General features: G+C 39.8%; 1 protein-coding gene across 7 annotated transcripts in view; it reads right to left on the bottom strand.

Moving 5' to 3' along the window:
- agrn (agrin) overlaps positions 1–22,797 on the bottom strand; it is a 242,049-nt gene that overhangs the window by 105,177 nt on the left and 114,075 nt on the right. For all 7 annotated transcript variants that reach the window (XM_081386438.1, XM_081386442.1, XM_081386436.1 and 4 more), the window contains one exon: positions 3,995–4,210. In XM_081386438.1, coding sequence (XP_081242564.1) covers positions 3,995–4,210 — 216 coding nt within the window. The remainder of the gene's footprint in view (positions 1–3,994; positions 4,211–22,797) is intronic.

The raw sequence follows: 22,797 nt of genomic DNA, 5'->3' as shown, positions 1-22,797 counted from the left end.
CCAATTGTTTTGGGTCACAGCATCACATTTACAGAGTGGGTTTGCGTTTAATGCCCTGTGCAGACCTCCGTACACCCCTAATGCCATGTAGCAGAATCATCTGGAGCATATTAGCAACATTTTTCAGATGAGAAGATCACACTGGTTTTCAGCTGAGTAAGTTTTGAGATCAGAAAAAAAAAGCATCACTATGATGGATGTTGCTAGAGTATCTGCTTCTAAATTCATGGAGGACTCCATTATTGAAGGAGAAAGTCAATCTTGCTATAATTGTGTGCCGGTGGATAGGACCAGACTGTGTAGACGTAACCCAAGCTAAATTTAGTCTGAGAGCGAGGAACCGCAGGGTTTTTTTTTCTGCAGATGGAGTAGGGAAGCCGAGAAGGCGCTGATGAGTGTGAATTGAGTCTCCTGTCACGGAGACAGGTGAATGTGTTGTGGCGAGCGTCTCCACGCACGAGCACGGGAGCCGACGCAGGGGTGGAACAGGGTGAGCGAAAAACTCATTTGCACGAGGCAGGGCTGGATACGTGCCATCGGCGGCGGCTGCCGAGCTCAGTGGCTGTGGAGGTGTCACAAAGACCCTGCCTGTGCCTGAATAACAAGCCATCACAGGGAACAATCAGCCAAACAGGACGTTGGTTTTCACACCATGTCTTTAATAAGGGAAGCAAAAGTGCATTCACACACACCTTAACCAATAACAAGTGTCATTTTTCAATGTTAAAAAGTGCTTTATCTAACGCCAAATCAGACAAAACAACTCAGTCGTAGGTTGACAAGGCATGATTGTACTATTTTTAAGTGACACAACTTACAATTTTCGCCCTGAAAACATAACAAACAAACAAAAAGTGAAGAAAAAATAAATCCTACAGCTAAGCCCATTGGCCTGTTGACCTGAATATTATGCAGGCTCCGTTTATATTTACTTGGGCCAAAAGACACAACCACCCAGAATACCAGAGAAACCGAAAAGCAACACCACAGCAACACTTCACACCTTATAGCATTGATTTTAAATAAATAATATTTTCAGAAAATAAATCTACTATAATAAATATAATATTTTTTGGCAATTCCATTGGGTGCCACTAGTGCCAACGAAATTGCACACATCACCTTACATCAAAGCTTTCATTAAAGCTCATCTTTATCTACATCCAAGCATTATTAATCAACCATTCCTTTGAAAACAATCTATCCTTTTCTTCTGAGATGAATCACTATTATGGTGCATTCAAACAGTGTATCCCTATGCTACTTAGCCTCGGGGTAAACTCAGAGAGTGGCTTTAATATTGACTGAGATGAGTCTGCAAGAAAGATCATAAATCAACAGTCTCTCATGGCTACAGCAACTGTTACCAGCTTGGATGAATGTCAGCTTTGACATTAATACAGGACAGTAAAAGTAGCGCATCACGATGTGAGAATCAGCTGATGGAGAGTGCGTGAAAAAAACCATAGGTGTCCAACAGTATCAACACCTGGAGTTATAGCAGGTAAAGGATCTGAGAGAAATGAGCCATACTTCCCAAGTGAAGGAACACAGTTTCAGCCGTCAATAACGGGACAAACATATTGATTCCTCCATTAAGCAGCTTCCCATGATACCCTGAGGTTAAGGCTTTTCCACCCCCGCTCTTCTGTACAGCAGAATAACCTCATTTAGACAACAGAAGCTGACAGTTTCAGCCTCGGCGGCTAGTTTAAGTTGTAGGCTTGGTTTAGGGAGTGAATATTTGATGCACAGACTTTACCCCCTCCGAGTCCGTGCTGTGGGTACTCTAAAGAGTGGTTTTCATCACGAGTCAGGCTGGAGGTGGAGAGACGTTAATGTGTAAAAAAAAAAAAAAAAAAAAGACAGAGTGAGAAAAGAGAGCGCTCCTGGCAATCACAGTAATTCCAGACGTGCTCTGCACACATATGATCAATCCTTCCATTGATCAATCGCCCTGGCCCAATGCTCTGCTGCGCCGCTGCCAATCCAGACGAGTTCCAGCATAAGGCCAGCCTGAAATGAGCTCTACACACACACACACACACACCACTTCTTTCCTTCACTCACTCAACTGACTCTCTGAATGACTGACTGACTCACTCACACAAACAGCTGGAGATTCTGTTTACCCACTGGTGTTGAATATTATCAGAGCACCCACGCTCCTCTGCTCGTCTTTAAAAACAGGGCACCTCTCTGTATTTCTTTTCTGTCTCACTCTTATCCCGTGCCTGGGGTCCAAATTAACCCTTTGGCACTCCTGCCAATGCGGTGTGAATTGAGATAACTTACCAGTTATAAATAGTTCCTTATGGCCATTGAACTGCATTTTGATATTTTCATTTTTATACATAAATGTTTACTTATCTAAACATATACATATTGAAATAAAATGAAATAAAACAATACAAATATAAAAACAAAATAAATATACAAATAAATATTTAATATAGTACCATTTAGATATTTGGGGTCAGTAAGATTTTTCTTTTTAAAGAAATGATTACTTTTTTCAGCAAGGATGTATTACATTGATCAAATGTGACAGTAAATATATGTATAATGTTACGAAAGAAATAAATGGTGCACTTTTCAAAAATTCTATTCATCAAAGAATCACGGTTTCCCCCAAAATTTTAAGCAGCACAACTGTTTTCAACATAATAATAATAAATGTTTCGTGAGCAGCAAATCATTATATTAGAATGATTTTTGAAGGATCACGTGACACTGAAGACTGGAGTAATGATGCTTGTGGCGAGCAGGACGAGGTCGAGGGCCGCGTTACAATGCTGAACATTGGGCTTTGCCATCACAGCAACATTTTCAATTTGTAATAATATTAAAACAGAGAAAAAAGTTATTTTAAATGGTAATACATAAAACTTTTTTTTTTTTTTATATATTTTTGGATGCTGCACCACCGGAGTAGAACCAAAGAACGGCAGCTAACCTGACTCAGTTCCCATCTCAACCCTTCAGTCCAGGAGAAACACTGAACCGCCCGTTATCTATGGCAGCTGATCTCATTCGAGCGAGAGAGATATGACCCCTGATAGCCACACTGTCAATTTCATTAGCGCAATAGCAGGGAGGCTACTGCCCATTAAAGCCTTGCTGCGGAGCCAGCAGCGATTAGCATGGAGCCGAACTTCAACTGCATTAACACAACGGGACAGTGTGATCTTTAATGCGTTTCTGAATGGAGGCTGGAGTTCACTGGTAGGCCGGAGCTCTCATTCCTCAGGACTGAATATTTCCTGCTAGACAGCATGTGAGGTGGCTAATTAGAGCTCTTTGAAGGGTTTGTACAGCATGTTCTACCGAATCACGTAATTACGGCTCACGCTGGCCAGCCCCACTGCCACGGAGTCTGCTTAATTATGGGCCACATTTCATATATTAGTTATCATTCATGGAATGAAATTGATTGACATATAAATTATGGGCAGTGTAGAAAACACAAAATTCACATTCTCCACAGATGATATATCCCTGCTGAGATTCATAAATATATGGAAAAACATTCAATAATAAGGGGGATAACTGTTGTATGGTCTGTATCAAAAATGCTTGAATTTAAGTTTGGAAACTCCACTCGACTTAAAACTTAACCTAAAACTAACGGTGAAAACTTAAAAAGAGCCAAATAATAAATAAATAAACAGTTGTTTGCAACGGTTTGTATTTTTTTTTATTGAATATTTATATTTTAAGTATTTTTTCAATTGAATTCTAAATGTCTTTCTTCCAGAAACATACTAATGTAACTTTTTTGAAGATCATTATTTTACTTAATTTGATTGATTTAATACAATGACAAAAAAACAATAATTCAATAATTTAATAATATTTTTACTTATGTCATGCTTACAATTTTTCTTAAACAGCATATAAGGGTCTTTATACACTAAAATGTACAGCTGCCTTTACATTCACTGAAAATAATAATAGATGCACTGATTTGTGTACAGTATGTGACGGGACTTACCACAGGGGCCTTTGAGCATCACTTTGATGCGTCTCTGTGTATTGCACTGGGCCTTCTCCAGCTCACACTCATTGGAATAGGTGGAGGAGTCGGATCCGCACACCGGCGCCACCACGGACGTGCATACAATCTTCTTACACACACATTCTCCTTTAGAGGGGTCAGCCGGGTCTCTTTCACACAACGCTCCAAATCCACACAGCTTTCCTCTGCAACCTACGGAGACAGAGACAAAGACATCAGAGTACAAATCAGTAAGCTACAATCATGTGACAGCTGCAGCGTTCTGGAAGACTACAGTCATATGATGGCGGAACAAAAGACCCTTGTAAAAAACTCAAGCAAACCAGTGCTCAGGATAAAAACTCTTTTAGTTAACACATGGCCTTTAGAGCTCCTGTCTGAAGAGACGTACAGCATTATAATACTTGTCTCAACACAAGCACTCTGCTAGAAAGACCTGGATTTTTATAGTACATTCAAAATTTAAAATGACATAATTTAACATTCTAAACCTGCATGACTTCCTTTCTTATGTGGAACACAAAAAGTAAGCTTTCAAATGTCAAGAAAAAGGACACAAAAGCATCAAAAATGTGGTGTACCACTTGAGCAGTATATTTCAAGTCTTTTGAAGCCACCGTTATTCACTAAAAGTATTGACGTTTCCCATGTCAGGTTCATGAGAGTTCATTAAAGAAGAAACAATGTCCAATTTGTAAATTGAATCAAATTAATCATTTCCTGTTCACAAAACCAGTTTGAATGATTCATTCACAAATCAGACTGATTTGGTTCTCGAGTTCAGTGAACAATGAAATAAATTTCAGTCAGAAATTTACAAAGCTATTGTATTATTTCAGACGACTTGGAACACACAGCATGAGTTGTATGGACTACATTTTTTATATTTTTTATAATGCTTCTGTGTTCTTGAAACTTGAAAGTGCCAGTCCTTCTTCATAGACCCTTTCACATTTCCGGTGGTTCGCAGAAGCTAAATTCGTAAAGTTGGGTAAATTCTATAGTGGTGAGCGGTAACTACAGCAAATGTTTTCGTTGACACTTGCCCCAATAGTGTTTCTTTGACTTTCCAAAAGAGAAAATGAAAAAATATCGAGAGGTTAATTACGTTAGTCAGAAATAAGAAATCTTGCTGTCACTCCCTCTGCCTTTGCATTACAAACACTCACACAGCAGAATGATCCAGTGTTCTGTAATTTAATGGCAAGTTAATAAAACACAAAAATATGTTAAAAAATAAATAAATAAACATATATATATATATATATATATAAATTGATTTACGATGTTAATAACTGTGTAAATGTTTCATCACAGTGGGTGAAAAGGTACATTGTAACTGCATAGAAAAGAGTGACCAACACAGTCTTTAAAGTCAAACTTTTGATTACAACAGAAGAAAATGTCATTCAGGGTTGGAACGACATGAAGGTAAATAAATGATTTTCAGTTAATGATCGAATTTCCATTTTTGGCTGAACTATGAGCTTCTGTCTAAGGAAATGTACAGCATTACAGTTACTTTCAAATTCCAAATCAATGCAAGAACTGCCTCAAAACAAGCACGCTGCTGAGAAGACCTGGCTGTTGATGAGTGATCTTTATAAAAAAACACTTGCTCTCTCTCTTTTTCTTATCACAGACTACCAGAACAGGTCCAGACAGGGTGGCATGACCACTCGGTATGCTCCAGGATCTGTCTAGCTGTTCCTGATCACTGACTTCACTTCATACAAGAACACACAAACACGTAAAACACACACACACACACACACACACACACACACACACACACACACACACACACACATAAAACTTTTCTCTCCTTTCTCATACTGACAGGTAAGAATCTGTGTTAACTCCTCTGAGACGGTCTCGTTCTATTGCTTTCTTGTCTCACAACTGCCATCAAAACACAAACTTCCATAATTCCCTCAGGCAAGGCCCACTATGGCAAGAGTGTCACAAACTGACTGACAGCCACCTGGTGTATGCAATGGGCTTTCCCCCCCATTTTTATCAGTGACCGGCGGCTACCTACACAGAGTCACACATGTGGAACATGGAACATGGAACATGAGTGTGCGCATATGAACTTGAGGTGTGCGGAGGGTTGCATTTGAACTCCGCTGTCAATCCGATATGCACACCTGCCCACTGGTGCCTCTTACACAGTGCTTGTCACCTCTGCGCCTGTTTGAGATTCACCGCAGCACTGTGGAGGACCAGCTCTTTGTTGATTCTGACTAAATCAGGTCAAAACCAACAACTTGAGGACACAGTCATGCAGACTCCGTGAAAGCCTGCGGATCTCAGTGGGATTGGCCTGCGAAGGACAGCACTTCCTGGAGGCGCGCTCTTCAGTCGCTTGTCTAGAGACTAATTAAAGAGGCTGGTGTTATTCCTATTATCTTACACTGTATAAATTAATGTTCAGGAAAAAAAAACAAGAAAGAAACTGAAAAGAAAGAGATGCAGACGCTTAATACAAATTATTGTTTCTTTATTTTTACTTGAAATATATTAATTGTTTTAACAGTGTAGAAATGAACATATCACATAAGAAGTCAATGCTAGTATAGTGACTCATATGTATGTATGAATGGCTGTGGACTGTATGCTATGCACAGAGAAATCAAGCGTTTAAACCAAGTGGCTGTTGAGCACTATCAAATATAGATGTAATAATAGAGTAGACCACCTGGATCTAGGGTCAGTGTCTGAACAGTCTGTGACTCTGAGCCCCAGAGAAACACACTATACTGCAGCACACAACCATGCTAAATAAAGACTGTGAGCATGACAGGTCCTGAGTGTCGGAGCGATGCATATTCATGTCTCAATAATGCATATGCATGTGAAACATCTACTAATGCTTTTGAAGGTGTGTGTGCATCCCCAAGTCCATTCCATCACTTTACCTTTAATATTTTCCATCACCAAGAATATAAAACAAAGAACGAGAAAGCTTTTCCACAGCGTGATTCTCAAGTGAGACCAAAGATTTCATCCATATGTGTAGTTTATCAATCATTTATTCATTTCACATTCCGCATGACTTCACGTCAAGTGTTCGATTTGCTCTGCAACACCTGCACCTCTGTTGAAATTCACATTAAGCACTCTTTTATTTGCAGCACACCGAACAAACAGCCAAAATCTACACAGATTCTTCCATACAGACATTTATACTCTGTCCTAACCAGAAACACCATACGGAAGTGAAAAAAGCTTCAATGTAAATAGTTTTTGTCCTAACTAGCTGTTTTGTAAATCTCCTGTTTTAAGCTAGAATCTCATATGTAACATAACAATATAATATAATATAACATGATATTGGATAGCACCATGTATCAGTAACATATTGGTTATTGGCAAGATTCTAGAGACATTTAAAATTAAATTCATTAAATTTTTGGTCAATATTTAGTATATATCAGGATACAGAAAATGTAAGTCCATGCTCAATATCTGCCCATTTTTTAATTTTGATGACCTTTGCCATCATATAAAGCTCACTAAAACGTAATCTTTAAAAAGACTAATAATGTAATCTTTGGCAAATATCTAAGTAAATATTCATTTTTCCACACTGTATATGATGTTGTGATGCATAATTTCACTCATATAGCATTTAAAATGATTGATTCTAGATTTTACAGTTTGATTTTTTAGAGAAAACAGTATAGAACTTTACCACCACCAGTTATTGGCTATAAGAATATATTCATCAGCTTATACTGCTAACAGGAAGAATTTGATTACAGAAGCATCTCTAGCTATGATTGGCTGAAATTGTGGCAATTACGCATTAAGTAAAACTGCTAGTCCTTTAGCACATATAGCTAATTATATATGCATTGGGTACATGTCTTTCGCAACCTGCGTTATGTGGAGTTGAGTCTTCCTGTGGCTGCACATTTCTGCCATGATGTCAGCCTAGGCGTTTTGAGTTTCACGCTCATTTTCCAGCCATGTGGTGCCACAGCCATGTTGCCATGACAACAGCCCTAGAATCAATGGGGAAAAGACGTTGGGTTTACAATGGGCCCATTCGCACATATACAGTAGATGTGCGTTAACTTGTACGGATGGAAGCTCAAGGCTTCAGATACAAATTGGATTTTATATGAATCAAATTTTATTTGAGTATGCATAGTGAACTTATAATTAAAACGCCAGTAATTCTATCTAACGACTGTCCAACTAAATGCCGTTTCTGATTTAGATTCTGTGTTTTGATAAATTGCATTAGTTGATGAAGCTTCTTTATGTGACTGTTTTTCACCCTCATTATTGATTGTTTTTAGCTTAAAAGTGAGTCACTGGAATCATTTAATTTTAACATTATTAATGATAATGCAAAATGATGATCCGGTGATGGTGTTGTGGGGGTACGTTAGACAAAAAAAAAAGATATTAAACCACATGATTTGCTCGCTAAATAAATGGCTGAGGAATAATGGCCTGTTTGTGTCAGTGAGGACACGTTCATCTCCTGGGAGACGTCCATTTTCTGAGATATTATTATAAAAATCTCATTTATAGCAAGACCACCAGGGGTACGTGTGATACCTCTGTGCATGAGTAATGGAGAAACACTCTGGAGACCATGACCATTGATTCACAGTGAGACAAACACAGCATCAGTTTTGCTCTACGAAACTCTACAATAACTAAAATAGACTGAGAGAGACAAACAATCTGTGTCTAGTAGAATAAGCAGACTCCATTATAACGGGTTGTACGTAAATCCCAGAGGCTTCCTATACAGATCTCGCAGTGTTTGCTGTCTGATAAAGTTATCGACAAGTCTGCACAGCAGTTATAAGCAGTTTCGACCTTACACACAGTGAATATCTGCTGGAACTCCAGTCAAGTAACTACTAAGGACTTTTCTGCAATATATACTCTTCAGCTATTTCTTAGATCATCTCTCTGTTTAAAATAATAATAAATAAATGAAACTAATAAAACAGCGTAAACAAGCTTTTTTCCTGGTCTTAATGGTCTCCTAACCTGCATGTCCAAAGCCTGGTCTAACGGGTTTTCAAGGCTGGTCAAACTCTCCTCAAAACCATAGCTGGTTTAAGCTGGTCTAACTGATCAACCATCCTGGTCAAACTCTCCTGGACTACACAAAACTGCTTTAAGATGGTATAACTGGTCTCCCAGCCTCTCCAAAGATGGTTTAAGATGGTCTAATTGGTCTCCTAGCCGGGTCAAGCTCTCCTACCCTGCACAAATTTGGTTTAAGCTGGTCTAACTGATCTCCTACCGTGCCTGAAGCTGTTTTAAGCTGGTCTCCCAACTGGTTTTGCTGGCCTATATGCAGACTGTCCAGCTGCCTAGTGTCCTAAACCCTTTAAAACCAACAAACCAGACCAACCTGGGAGACTAGCAAACCATTTTAGGCAGGTTTAAAAAAGAAAATTCCCACCCTGTCCATTTTCTTCACTTTCACACTCTTTCTCCATGTCCTTCCATTTCATTATGTTTTATTAAAACTAAAATGAAGAGTTGGGGAAAAAAGAAAAACAAATATAAAAGCTGGTGTTATTTTGTTTCTCTGTAGCTATAGATAGTACAGTGGGCAAGGGCAGGTCACGCCAAAGACACCCTCTATTTTCTCAATTTCCACATATAAAAGCCCAATCAATTCCTCTCCCTCTCTTTGCTTGTTCCCGCCAGCTCGAGGCCTCGACCCCGGCTTAAACCTCGCTGAACTTATTTACCAGCGATGACTCTTGGTTAAAACTCTCCTACACATCACAGACAAAGGGCAAGGAACAGAGAAAATAGCCAGAATGTAGAAGTACTGTGCATGAAAAGAAGATACACAGAAATGCGATTTAGTTTTTTCCTAAGGCATGTTTATGGCAACCACTTTTACGAGGGACAGCCCAGTGGTCTACCAAAGGGCAGTGTGGTCCTGGACAGTTAAATCTATGATGAAAGAGCGGTCAGGGATATGGATGGAAGGCCATGGGAGAGGGTTTTCCTTTTTCATAAAGAATAAACAACCTTTGGAGGTTTGCACTGCAAAGGTTAGCAAGTAAACTAGATATTTACAATAAGAATCTTAGAAACCTGAACCCTAAACAGCACATAAAAACAAAATAAACTGGATAGTCACTCTAAATGTCAGTCAGTGGGTGGTTCTTAACGCAAAAACTAGCACTTCTCAAGTATTAAAAATGGAGACCTGAGAGTAGGACCTACTCTGTCACAATTTCATCCCTGCCACAAAGAAAGCACAAAGGAAAGCAGACAAGCAGTGAAATTATTACAACTTCCTGAAATATACATGAATAAGTCACCAGCGCCTGACAGCGACGCTACACAAGATTCTATTATTTAAAGCCGTCCGGAGCGAGTATGTTGAGGAGGAGTGCGTCTTCTGCTCTCACTCTCTCTGAACACGCTTTCATGCACATGCTCCTTTGGACTGTGTGTAAGCACATTCCCAGCGCTCCCTCTGATCTGCCCCTTAGTCAATCCACATCATTATGTGCTTTGAGAGAAAATGAAGAGTGAGAGTACATGTTTCCTGAAGTCCAGTGAGACATTGCATTTGGTGAAGGGGGCGGGATAGGAAGTGTTCAATAATGGAGCCCTCTGCGGGTCTATGGCATCTCTTCTGGACCAAATCCAAACCATAGCCAGATGGCTTCATGCTCCACCCGCAGGAACACCAAAACAGCTCCAGTATCTATACACAAATCTGCTAAATTACAGTACAATGGGGGCGAATTCACTAAACATGGCATTGCAGCACACGCACGCGCGCACACGCGCACGCACGCACAGTGTGTGAATAACAAACAATAAGGTGTTTTAATTTGACTAACCACCAGCAATCCAATTTAACAACTTGTTAATGCACTAAAATAACGCTGTGCAATTAACATTTCACAATTAAAGCCAGCAGAAAACAGAATTTCATTTAATTTCATTTTCAGTTGATCATGGCTGCAGTAATTCAATAATCAAACTAGTGACGAAACAATATCAATTCTGGATGAAAATGACAAGGACACCAATATTTTTTTTATGTTAAGGCCAATACTGATTGACAGTAAAATTTGATACTATTGTGTATAAAAACAAACAAACAAATACAATTTTAAATGCTCTTTTATAACAGAAATTATGAACAGAAAAATGACAAAATTACAACCCTCCTTGGTTTTCAACTGCGATAACTAATGTGCTCACTCACACAATCAGACACCATGCTGCTTTTTATATAACACACTTCGCGTCATGAATTACGATACCGTTTGGTTTGGTTTGGTTCCGAAACAAATGCTCAAAACGAGCCAGGTGTGAAAATGCCCTTAGGTGTTTGGATCGCAGTGATGGAACAATACAGTACAGTCCCAGGAAAGTATGCTAGATCGTGGTGAACTGTAGCATCCTCCACAACTTAGCACTCCGATCTGATCTGAAAGATGGGAAACTGCATAAAATCCTTTAGTTATTTCTGACACTTCAACAAAGCAGACGTGTGTGCAAATGAATGCTGCTGTGCAAATGAATCATTGGGCATAATTCATATTTTAAAAATTGTTTTCCAATACATTTAGCCAATCCAAATGTTTTTTTTTGTTGTTGTTGTTTTCCGCAGACTATTCCAATCATCATCAACTTAAAATCCTGCCATTGTATATTTGTTTTCTTTTTTTTCAGTTTGATTCTAATGCTTCAAATTTTAGTTCCCAATTGAGGAAAACAGGTCATTTACGATAGGATTGCTTTAACTAGAATTTCTCATGTGCCAGTCTATGTGCAATTTATTCCTGAAACCACCACATGTCATCAGCGTAATTTAGATAAACAGATAAACATAACCACGCCCTCATGTCACAGTGGAGGTCAGCAGCTGTGGTCTGTTGGAGGGGGTGTTTGGGCTAACAGCAGGGTCAGCCAGTGCCCGGTTGTGCCAGCTGGCCAGCCAGACAGAGAGACGCTCAGCCCGCCAACCCCACACTTCTCCATCTCGTGCAACACCCTGATCAATAACCTTGCTGCCGATCAATAACTCCACAAATCACTTCATTTTCTCTTTTTCTTTCTCTCACACTTACAGCTGGTCGAGGCAGGGGAGAAAGAAAGTGAGAAAGTAAATGACCAGGCTGCCTGGATAAAATGTGACCTGCCCTCCCAACCAAAGAACAAGTAAGTGCAAAATAAAACCCATTAAAAGCCACCCAGTATTTCACAATAAGAGAGCTCGTTTTAGCCGCTGTCATTGTTTTTCCTTTTTTATTCCCCCTTCTCCCTCTTCCTTTCTTACTTAATAACTCTAAAAGGTAAGTGCAGAATACGATCGAGCTATTTTCCTGAAATCAAAGTAAACCGCATTGTGCATCCATCAAAAGCAGCCTGTCTACTGTGTAGCGTCCTATAAGGAAAAAAAAAAATCAAAACATAGAAACTCTACAGAGTTAGAAAAGAAAAAACTCAACGGTCAAGAGTTTTGCCCCGTAAAAACAAGAACAAAATGAATCATCATCAAAGTCCCCTCTGGCTTTTAAGCTCTCTCCTTTTTATTATTGCTCTGCGAGTTTGTTATTATGTCGTTGTACAGGTAATCTAGCCTTCAAAAGTATGTTGTCAACCAATGAAGAGCAGAGAAAACTATTCTGCATTTTCTTTCTGAGGCTTTTTGATTTTCCAATGACTCTGGTTCACAGGCTTTCAAGAGATTCACCCCAACTCTTTGTGCAGTCAATGCATTTTCATGTAATTATAGATGATAGAACAAAAGTCTGCACTCTTTACAAAAAAACAATAAGGCAATGAAAACCAGAAAAAAAGCATGTTAGAAACTGTCACATATACCTTGCCGCTTCCCGCTGAAGCATTTTCGGCATTTGCTGATTAAATTGCATTCCTCTCTAATTTGCTGAATTCTTCCCATCAAAAGACAACAGCATGATGAGGCCTAAACGCTGTGTGATTTATGATGTGATTTAAATAGCAACGTGCCATTATTTGTGCTTGCATCGATAAAGCTGCTGTTCGTGAGCTTTGGAGTCAGCTGGAGTCATTGATGCAGCCGAAAATCATCAGATCAGGAGAAGGTGAGGGACGTGTCCACCATTCCTTGTTCCTGGCATATTTCAAAGCGTTAATATAATCCTCTTCCGCCTCCCCCTCCCTATGTGACCTTCCTCTCCTTGAATGTCCCTGCATAACCCGCTTTTATTGGGGCCTTCCGAGTGGGATTTGCCAGAAGAAGGGGGATTTAGCTAATGATATCATTAAAAAAGAGTGTCTTTGATGTGAAATTGTGGGAGAGAAGCTACGATCTGAGCGACAGTTAGCAAAAGAAAGGGAGCGAGGATGACAAACAAGACCATCAGGCGAAGGCCAGAGCATCATGAGCTCCAGATCAGAGCTTGGCTCGGCCTTTGATGCAGACCGTCCCAGTAGGGCATACTACAGCCAATTACCATGGTGAAGAAATGCTGCCCGTGTAGTGTCTACCCTTTAGTGAAGGCTACTCCAACCCATCCCCTAAACCCAACCCTTCGGTAGCTCTTGGCAGCATGTTACCGCACTGTCCATGGCTCGGTGGCAGCTGCGAATGGTGCTGCCTCAATTCCCTGACAGGTTTCCATCATGTAGTGAACAGATGGAGTTGTACACCCCCATCACACCAGTAACACTAGCAATTCTCTCTCCTCTACTTGTGAGAGAGAGTGAGACTGAGAGAAAGAAAGAGGAAAGAAGGCTAACACCCACCCCAAGATCTGACCTTGCTTCAAAAAGCCTCTTTCCACTTCTTTTCACTCAACATATGCGCTTCCTCTGCAACCGAAGCTATGGATTTACTCGCAAACACTATTACAAGGCTTCTCCCATCTTTCATGGTCGCCAACGAGGAAGATATTGCATCTGTTAAAGGGATAGTTCACCAAAACATGAAAATTCTATCATCATTTACTCACCCTTATATCGTTCCAAACCTGTGTGACATTCTTTTTTCTGTGGAACACAAAAGAAGACTCACTGGGGTCCAGTGTTGTTTTGGACTCCACTGGCTTTCATTACATAGATAAAAACAGTTAAAAAATTCTTCAAAATATCTTCTTTTGTATTCAGCAGTAGAAAAGAAAGGTTTGGTACGACACAAGTGTGAGTAAATGGAGTGGAAAAAGAAAGAGACCGGCTGAGGTCTTAAGCGCCCTAGCTTTTGAAAGAAACCCAATGGAGAGCTCTCCAGAAGATTGACTTGAATTGTTTGGTGGTGGAATGGACAGGTGGAGATTGACATGGTCTCAAGGGTCTCTGTAGAATCAATGTTGGCTCTTGTAACATGTACTGACGCTTCAAACCACCCAGCATAATGTCGGCCCCTGGGCCCCCATCACTCACCCTAAAACACAGTCTACTGAGAGGGTTTTATATCATGAAATTCTTCCATACTTTCACTTGTTTAAAGAGGCCAAGAGGACCATGACTACATGAGGATTTACGCTAGTCCTGAAATAGATCCAACAGGAAGGAACAAATCTTGCACTGGGCTGAAACGAATGCCAAAGCCATTGCAGACTTCATTGTCCATAGTTCAGTAGTGCAACTGACTTTCCCAAGAGCTCAGGCATTAGTGTAATGGCATGATCAGACACTGGAACAGGTAACAGGCACTCGGTTTTCACCGTAATCCAGCCTCAACAATAAAACAACCTTTGCTGGACAACTACCAAAGGCACTTTACACATGAAAGCTTTCTGCAAGCAAAGTAATATTTATTTTAAAATATTTCAAAATAATGTAAAAATGTATTACTAAAACTTAATTATAATTAATTACTGTACCTAAAAATAATTGTAATTAATTAAAAATGCAAAACAATAAAACACTAAAAATTAAGATAAAATAAAACAGCTCACTTAAAGTAATATCTTATTTCTTATTTTAAATGATGAACTCATTGTCATGGATAATGGTGGCCTTGGAGTTCAGCACTTGTATTTACATCAAGACCAAATAATGATCCAAATGTCATACTTTTACTAAGCCCAGTCTTTTCATTAGAGAGGCAATGTGCAAAGGCAAGGTGCCAATGACATTATTTGTTATAGTTCTTGTGATGGAGGAAATAACCATACAATTATATAGTAGTTAAATGAAAAAGTAGTGCTTCTCTTATAAATGTAATTTGTATGTGTCATTTTAATTTGTAGTGTAATTTGGCCAGTCAGATCCACTTAATTCTGTGATGTGTGGGGTCGCAAGAATTTTAGAACCTAAAAAATGGGTTGCAGACCCAAAAAAGGTTGTGATCACCTAATCTTGTTTAACTACAACACAGCTGTGGTGAAGTGTTTACTCCCTTTAGAATGAAGCCTTTACTCCCATTCTTTCTTTTACCAGATTCTACTTCAGGAGTAACAATCAGACTGAGGGCCAAGAACACAAGGCTTGACATAGTTGGAAAGTAATTATACACAAAGAGCCAATTTTCTAAATATCTCCCTTTTCCCCCAACTCTCAACTCTCGGTTTCATCTCTTTTCTTCTCGCCTGTATAAAACTACTCTCCTCTCTGATTTGCAGCATGTGTAGTGAAGGATGACAGATAGGATTGTGCTCTGAGTCAGAATAAAATCCTGGCGGATATCTCTTCCTCATGCCCCCACCTCTCCCCAATGGCATGATGAAGTAATTATGCAAAATTAAATATATCCCTGGTTGATTAGGGTGGCACATTAAGGGAAGTTACCAGTAGGGATAATGTTGAATCGAATTAGGTACAAAAATATCCTCTGTGAGCAGTCCCACAAAGGCTGACTAAAAAGCAGAGAGAATTAATGGCATTTTTAGGCAGCAAATGTCACATATTCAAGAATTTGATGTGATCTGCATTAAGGGCACTTGAACTGAATGTATTACCCTTTTTTCACTGATTGATGGGACTAGCAGTCAGGTAAAGTGAATGGCCATTCAGCAATTGCTTGTGATAGATGCAAATGTTGAAATAGATGAAAGTGCCCTGAATGTGGGGACCTCTCAAATTTGAGCATTTTAAATGATGAATGGCTCCACGTGGCAGAAAAAGGCTATCAAGGATATCAGTTGTTATCTAATAAATTTGAACAATTAACTATCATTCACCATCTTGAAAGAATATTACTTACCATATCACACAAGCAAAAGTGCTATTAAACTAAATATCACGGCTGCTGCCAACAGCAGCGATCGCAGCCATGTTAACTACACCAGCACTACATACATTACTACATTACTTATTCAGAATAAGTACCTACTCAAGAGAGTACGTGATTTCGGACACAGCCATAGTGTCCTGTGCCAGTTCGTCATCTAATGTTCCCGTCATGTGTTGCCTGTTAACCTTGCCTGTTCCTGCCCTGTCAAGTCCAGCTGCCGGTTGTGTTGTCCCCCTCGCGGTAGTTTTTGTTCGCTTTTATTTTTTTTATTATTAGATAAAAAGCCTACAACTCTGCATCGAGTCATCACCTCTTCCCTTCACCCACACCCTGACAATATACACACACACAAACACATTTTTTAAATGAAAAAATATTGCAATATTTTAATTAAAAACAAAAACAAAAAAACGGTTATTGATTTCCGCAAAGCCTGAATCCAGGTGTGATTTGGTATAATTATCTCCTCCACATTCTCAAAGTCAGACAGACAAACACAGCCTCTTTTCCTTCCACACTGAGGTCATTTTCTCCATACGTCTCTCTCTAAAGCAGATCATATTTCTCTCTCCCTCCCCCGCACTGCTGTTGGTAGCATGTTGACACTTATTAAAGCTGAACGAGGCGGCGTGTGGTTGAGTCGGGTTTGAATGGAGAGACAAGGTGAGAGGAGACACACCTGTATGAGGCCCTAGAACTTCGCACAGGGGTCGAGGGTGACGCAAAAGGGCCACGCGAGGGCCAAAGCAAGACAAATAAAAAGGTCAGAATAAATGTTGCATGAGCGGTTTAGTGCTGAGGTTGCCATGCCGACCAGTCTGGGTCCTTCCTGGCTCCAGCTGGGCCTCATCTGTAAGCTGACTCGATGGATTGGAGACACCCAGACAGCACATGCATATTCATCTGCCTCACATTTGAGTTTATCATAAAATACAGCACTAAACTAAAACAATTACACATACTTTTGCCAACAGCAGGTGGGAGCGAATTAAATTAGCAAGCGAGCACCAGTGTGTGAAGTCAAATGACTTCGGAAACATAATGAAATCGCGTCTGCTAGGTAGCATTCATGCTGAGTATGCAAGCACGCATTGTATTTGATCCACAGACATCGTCTGATTGTTGTCTATTGAAACATAATTGCAGTTTCTGGCATTAGCTTAAAAGCGCTACTCATTCTGTTGTTAAGAACTAAGCCCATATAACAATAATAATAATAATAATAATAATAATTCATTACATTTATATAGCGCTTTTCTCGGCACTTAAAGCACTTTATATAGAAGGGGGAATCTCCTCAACCACCACCAATGTACAGCATCCACCTGGATGATGCGACGGCAGCCATATTGCGCCAGAACGCCCACCACACACCAACTTACTAGTGGAGAGGAGACAGAGTGATGAAGCCAATTAGTATATATATATATTTTTGGGATGATTAGGAGGGCATGATGGACAGAGGCCACTGGGCACATTTGGCCAGGATGCCGGGGTTACACCCCTACTCTTTCGTACGGATTTTTAATGACACAGAGTCAGGACCTTGGTTTAATGTCTCATCCGAAGGACGGTGCTCTTTGACAGTATAGTGTCCCCGTCACTACACTGGGGTGTTAGGACCCACACAGACCACAGGATGAGCACCCCTGCTGGCCTCACTAACACCTCTTCCAGCAGCAACCTGGTTTTCCCAGGTGGTCTCCCATCCAGGTACTAATCAGGCTCAGCCCTGCTTCGCTTCAGAGGGCAACCAGTCTTGGCCTACAGGGTGATATGGCTGCGGTGACATATAGCAACATGCATTGATCTTTTCCCACAAATCTCTTCCCGAGACTGACTTAGATTACTGCTTCTAAATACAATGTGTCTCGGATGTCAATAAATTGATCTGAAAGTCAATGCAGGTATTTATTACATTTTACCAATCTAAAGCCAAAATCAATCACGTAAATGCTTAATTCTAGAAACGGTAATGGCGATCGAGAGCTAGGAATACAGAGATCTCGTAGCTGAACAGCACACGACAAGTCTCGCAGCAGAAGGTAAGGAAGATGACATCCATTCGTGCTCCAGTCGAAGGCAGAATGCTAACAACATGCTAATGCAGTCAACAGTCATGCACACAGTGGCATGGAAAGCATGTATTGCAGAATCTGAGGGCAGTTTGTAGACTGAGCTGTTGGTGTACAATAAAACATTGATAACTATCAAAATCAGCTCAAAATAAATCCTATTTTTAAATGCTTAACACAAGAAAAACATGTTTACATTTTAGTTTCACTTACAGTTTAAGCAGATAACACAGACTATTATTATTATCAGAGTAATCCAGGATTTAAACACATTTAAGGCACATTCACACCAAGAACAAAAACTATAGCAAAAAATATATTAGTGTCCAAACAATAAAGTTCAGTTTAATAAAAAGTGTGCTCTGCAGTTATGTTATCTGCCACTTTAAATGCTTGTGCTTTAAAGTCGGTGGATTCTGATTGGCTGTCGATGATTTTATTGTTCATTAGCTAGAAAAAATATGTAATTAAAGAGATTCCAAAAATATACTTTGTGCCGTTATAATTGGTTGTAGTGGGGACTTCCTTATTTTCTTAGAATTAGAATGATTATAACCTTATTGTTATCGTTAAAGTAATTGTCCTTGGTGTGAATGATCCTTTAGCAATCAGCCAGCAGTTTCTCAACAAAAATCTAGTGTCACTGTGGTTCCCAGTGTAATATGGCAGCTGAAATCACCCGTTTACCTCCAGTAGGTTTATTTGAGAGGTTAATGACACACTTTAGAAAAGAAAAAAAAGTGACAAAATGAAGCAATGCTAAGAATTCAAGACCACCAGATTACTACTGAGGGAAAGGGCTCTGGTCTCGTGTGAACAATGCTAACTGTAATCTAATGTGATTCAAGAGAACTGGGGGGTGGGGGGGAGGGTGGGGGGGGGAGGGTAGTGAATATTCAATATGTGAGCATTCACAGAGTGGCTTTATTCAAACCAGATTATTACTAATCACATTTTAAATCTTTTTCATGTGAATACAGATTGTGAAACACACTACCTGACTGGTCGGCCAGTCATCCAATTAGCCTGTGATAAGACTGTGATTTAATTCGGTAAATATATGTGCTACACTGCGTTCTTACACACGATATCCATTGTTCTTACAAGCGAGCAGCTCATGATCCACCGGTGTTTGCAATGTCTCAGAGAGGATTGGTTTTCAGTAAATGCTTCCACACACTAACTCATCTCTGCATCTGCTCTGAATTTGGGTCGCTTATAACGTGTTTTTGGGAACACAAACTGAACCGCATCTTCCCATACTTGGAATAAGAAAGTGCTTATAAACCGGCTGTTGTAAACAAAAGTGAAGCTTTACGGGATTCCTGCTGTTTTCAGTCAAAATATTAGCTTGATGTTTTGAAATTTGAAAATGAAGAAATTAAGACATTGTAATTTTACAGTTAGGCCTATTCTGTAAAATAAAATATTGTTAGTATTAATCATCAATATTCATATATTTTCTTAAATACTTGTTTTATTGTAAAGTGAAATATTACAACATTAATATTTCTTATTATTATTATTATTACTATTAAGAGTAAAATGATAAATAATAATACATAATAATGAAATATTAAATCTAATAATTATTATAGTCATACTGATATGTAATCACAAACAAATTCAACTTCAATTTATTGTATGGACAAAAAAATCTTCTTTTGTGTTCTGCACAAGAAATAAAGTCATATAAGTTTGAAACAATAGGGCATTGAGTAAATGATTTTTCATTTTTGGGTGAACTATCCCTTTAAGAAATGCGTCAGATTAAGCTTTGCTGAATGCAAAACTAGCCTAATTAATTGTTCGCAACTTATTTAAAAGACAGATCAACCTAGCGCAGGCAACCTAGCGACTAATCAATTTTAAAAACATATCACTTTGCAGATTCATACACTGAAGACAGGAACAAGAGAGCCACATGCTCTCAGAACAAATGAATATTAACTCCAGAAAGCATCATCTGATTCATCTGTCACTAATTAAATGGGTAAACAGATGGAGCGTTTTCAGGAAACAGACATAAAAGCTTTTAGAAGAAGCCGGACAATCTGATCAGAGCTGCACTCAGGTGTGACAGCGCAGACACACACACACACACACACACACACACACAGACACACAAACACACACACACACACACACACACACACACACACACACACACACACACACACACACAAACACACACACAAGTGACTTGTAATCCCAAAATAAGTTGCAAAAAGATATCAGACAAAATAGCTTCTACGTTTGAACTTGCACATTAGCTGCAATGATTTCCCTGTGTGGCGCTGCCTGGAGTACAAATCTACAGTGACTCTTTATCACTTATTTTCCCCTTCCCTCTCTCCGTCAGTGCATTACCTCATCTGTTAATTATTCATCGTAACACACATACACACGCCCAATCAGCCTCACTGAAATCTTCCTCAAGTCTGGGCGTCAATAATGAATATCTTAACCACATCTAAAAATAGTCTGATCGACACCGGAAAAAAGCTTCCGCTGCTCATCAAACGAAAAAACAGACATTTTATGCATTTTATTCAAAGTCTATGCCAAACCAAAGAGGTCTAAAATAAGAAATCTGTTCTTTTCCTCAACACAAAAACTCAATAATCGAGTGAAACGGACATGCACAGTTGACGGTTATACCCTGGTGACTGATATGATGCTGGCAGGCATTACGTCGCTTATTAAAAAGGTGGCACTTCCTGTTTTGCCGGTAGTCACCTGGGGTAGGGGAGCATATGGCGACTCTAACACATAATCTCCTTTTCTGGGAGGCTTCCACATGCAACACAAGCACCCCCTCCTTCAGTTCACCCCTCTCCCGATGATGTCATCGAAAGCCAGACGCCTCCGCTATCACTCCGTCTCGTATGCATGAGCGGAGATTTGTTGGCTGATGGGAAAAAGTGCAGCAAGAGGTGCCAAGAGCAGCGAATACTTGACTTCAATTTCAGCATTGAGCAAAGCAGCCTAAACTCAAGGTGGCACGGGTGATCCGATATAGCAGCAGGTTGTTAGGCAACACATCAAAGACTTGATGAGGACGGAGGCCTTAATCGCGAGTATCTGACAGCGTACTGCATGTTTTCGGCAGGACGCTGTGGTCTGGAACTAAGGCTGTAAACTAGAAGGCACCATGTGATGTGAAACAGACCTCATATCTCCAGATCTACAGTCTTCAACTGAGACCTGCACGGCCAATATCGCAACAGGCCAGGGCTAAACTAGCCATTTCTGCTTCCACGCACTGCCTTTTTCCTTTCCAGCTGTCTGAAGGTGGCGGTTTCTCTTCTGTGATGGATAAGACTGCAGTGTTTCCAGGTGCTGCTGTCTGACTGGAAAATAGATCTGCACTGACCCCTCAAATTCATTTCTGAGAATATTTGGTAATCTTATAAAAAAAAGTCTGAAGGACTATGCAGCAGAGAGAGCTTTACAGAGTAACTGCAAAGACGGTATAATGGATCACAGGAGATTGAGTTCACTGTCGCGCCTTTCTGTTCAGCTGGAGACAAGATAGAGAAAAACTTCACAAACAACAGCCATTGTACCGAAAATTATCCATAACTGATTATGATTACTTGAGCTCTCAGATGTGCGCAATTACACCGCATAAAGGAGTATGGATTGTCATGCGAGCTCCGAAAAAAAGACCGGCAGTGCTTTATGAGTTTCAAGTCACACACGAATAGATGCACAAATGGTACTTTAAAGAATAGAATAGGTACCTCTTTAGAGAAAATCATTGAAATTTATTCTGAAATATTCAACACCTGTGTGAAATATTACATTTAATGCAGTGGAAATGAAATACCAACAATTAAGCATTTCTGAAATGGTCCGCATAAACTACTATGTTATCAACGGATGGGCTGAAAGCTGACAAGAGCTAACTTTAGAGGGCAATTTTACCAAAAATGAACCAAAACATTTTATCATTTACTGATGTTTAAGAAATCATACAGGATTGGAACGACATGAGGGTGAGTAAATAATGACAAAATGTTATTTTTTTTCAGTAAAAATGGCGCTCTCTCTTTGACACTGGGAACCTTTTGACCTTGCTGCCATCCATTCTTACTAATTTGCATCGTATGGAAAAGAGCAGCGTGAACATTCTGCTTAAATTCATGTGGAATGTAACAATATGAGAGTGATGATGACAGTAAACTATCCCTTTAAATAGTGAAGAACATATTTTTGCAATTCTGCTAAATTTAACTTGCATTTGAAGTTTGAAGACACTGGATTTATTTGACAGTGAGAAGTGCAATCTTCCCAAAAAAGCCTTTCCATAAAGTGCGCCACTAGACTGCAATACGACTTCTGACCACGGCGACCCTGACATTTTGACAACCAAACTGGAGCACTGACAGCTCGGAGAGAGCAGTGAGTTGCTGCAGGGATTTCTGCTGCACGTCCAGACGCGCTCTCACCTCAGCTGGGCTCCATCCAGAGCCTCTTCCTCAGGCATCAATGGCAGACACCTCAATCTCATCCAGCCG

Source organism: Scardinius erythrophthalmus (assembly GCF_964197995.2).
Source record: "Scardinius erythrophthalmus genome assembly, chromosome: 15".
NCBI lineage: Eukaryota > Metazoa > Chordata > Actinopteri > Cypriniformes > Leuciscidae > Scardinius > Scardinius erythrophthalmus.
This window is presented reverse-complemented; position numbering and strand designations above follow the sequence as displayed.